The 2,387-nt window shown below is 36.2% G+C and overlaps 1 protein-coding gene across 1 annotated transcript; it reads left to right on the plus strand.

Moving 5' to 3' along the window:
• LOC18779465 (egg cell-secreted protein 1.3) lies at positions 300-1,127 on the plus strand. The gene has a single exon (XM_007212098.2). The coding sequence runs from the start codon at positions 407-409 to the stop codon at positions 923-925; it is 519 nt and encodes a 172-aa protein (XP_007212160.1). The 5' UTR covers positions 300-406; the 3' UTR covers positions 926-1,127.

The raw sequence follows: 2,387 nt of genomic DNA on the forward strand, positions 1-2,387 counted from the left end.
CAGCTAATTGAACTGAATCTTCCCATTGGCCAAGGAATTAGCTTCTTTTCTTTATGTTACCCATGTAATTTAAGCCAAAGCGTTTGGAATAATATTAGACACCAATATATATTATGGACGACTATAACCTGTTGCATTGCTACAATTAAGTCTAAATGAAAAACTTAAGACAGTATAAACCCTAGACAGTAACGCTCCCATCAGGCATCAGCTAAGGGATTACCCATTTAATTTAAGTCTAGCGTTTGGAATAATATTAGACACCAATATATATATAATTAATTATGATCAAACCCCATGACCATGAAAGTAATTAACAGCTTAATGAATAATATTAGCAGCCCTCTCATCTTCCTCTTCCTCACCGGACTCAAATCACCACTATAAATTACTCCCACACCCTCCCATGTTCTTCACTCAAGCTCTGAATATTCATATACAAATATTACAAACAGTAACAGAGAATACCATGGCTTTCAAAAATGCGGCTTTCCTCCTCTTGATGACCACAATGTGCCTCATAATGAGTGCAAACAATGCAATTGCCAATGCGAGGAACATGGCTGCTGTGGGGATCAAAACCGGCAGCCAAGGCGGTGAAGGCGGCAGCGGTGGCCAAGGGGGCTTAGGGGAGTGCTGGAATGCGCTTGTGGAGCTGAAATCATGTTCAAATGAAGTGGTTCTGTTTTTCCTCAACGGGCAGGCTGATATTGGGACTGACTGTTGCAAAGCCATTGCCACAATCACGCACCACTGCTGGCCTGCCATGCTGACGTCGCTTGGCTTCACGGCGGAGGAGGGTAACATTTTGCGAGGCCACTGTGATGCCGCTTCCGCTGCTGGTTCTACTGATAATGCTTCTTCCTCCGCCCCGGCTTCGCCTCCAAGTGCAGCTGCTTCCTCCGCCGCTACCCCAGCCATTTAATGCCACTCTTAATTATCTATCTTGGTTTCATATATATTTAGACTTCAGTTTACTGAATAAATATATTATGGTAGAAAGTTAATTGGGTTTTCTTAGATACTCGAGGTGTTATGGTGTCTGCTGCTGTTGGTTAATAAATATAGAAGCTATGCTTAATTCTTCTTATTCTATATCTTTGAAAAACAATGAACGGAATTATGCACTCAAGGTTTTATGATCAATTCCCTTCTTTCTCAATATCTTATATATCGAAAAAGAATTATAAAATGTGAAGCAAAAGAATATAGGATTTGACTAACGTTGAATTTATATTGAATTGGGGAGGATCCTGAAATCAGGTCCCAAGTCTTGAGTTCGGAGTAGTGAGATTAAATATTCAATTTTTTTATAATCCTAATTGTATACACCTAAACTTTTAAAACATCTTTTAAAGTTCGTATAAATTCAAATTGAATACACCCGAATTTTTAAATTTTTTTTAAACGCTCTAGAATCCTAATTGAATATACCCCGCTAAAAAGAGACTTTCTTTAATTTTATCCTATCTATATTTTTTTGAGCATTGAAAATGACATTAGATTAAACTAATCCTATCCTACCTACCAAATAGTAGATATCAATTGCCTTATATGGTCGAGTCACATATGGTATCAGAAACCAGGGAAAAATTAAAGAAAAAAAGTCATTTACTATTGTCATCCACTCAAGTGGTTCGTAACAAGTATCAAAGGAAAGGAAGGGTAGAAGACAAAATCAGCTATGAGTGGTTTGTCTAACCATTATTTGATTATTTCTTTAAATTTCTTTAACACTAGCTTTAAAAAAATCGTCAAAGTTCACGGGCTTCTAATTTCGTGATATATTATCAATTGATAACATCAAATTTTTTAATCAATTGATTGTGCAATTATAACATCAAAGATAAGATATGAGAAAATTATTTACAAAAAAAAAAGAAAAAGAAGAAGATTTAAAGAGACAATTGCTAAAATTATCCATCTGGAGACAATTGCTGTGAAGTATTTTTCAGATCTTAATTCGAGGCAGTGTTTGCAAAGTATTGTGGACATTCCTCAACTTTTTCCTTGTATTGATGATGCTGATGTGGCTGGGTTAGTTAAGCCTGTTGACTTACAGGAAGTTAAGGACAACTTGTTTGGGATTGGTGGGAATAAAGCTCCAGGTGTTGATGGCTATCTTGCTTGTTTTTATCAAAATCAATGGAGTCTTTGTGCTAGGGATATCTTTGATTTGGTCAGTACTGCTTTCTCTACTTGCATTATTCATGAGAAGCTTAATACTACTTTGATTACTTTGGTTCCTAAAGTTCCCAATCCTAGTTCTATGGTGCAATTTAGACCAATAAGTTTATGTTGTACTCTTTATAAAGTGATTTCGAAGATTCTTGTTGCTAGATTGAGGGTTATTCTTCCTAATTTGATCAGTCCTAATCAAGTTAGTT

The sequence above is a fragment of the Prunus persica genome, chromosome G6 (genome assembly GCF_000346465.2).
Source record: "Prunus persica cultivar Lovell chromosome G6, Prunus_persica_NCBIv2, whole genome shotgun sequence".
Taxonomy (NCBI): domain Eukaryota; kingdom Viridiplantae; phylum Streptophyta; class Magnoliopsida; order Rosales; family Rosaceae; genus Prunus; species Prunus persica.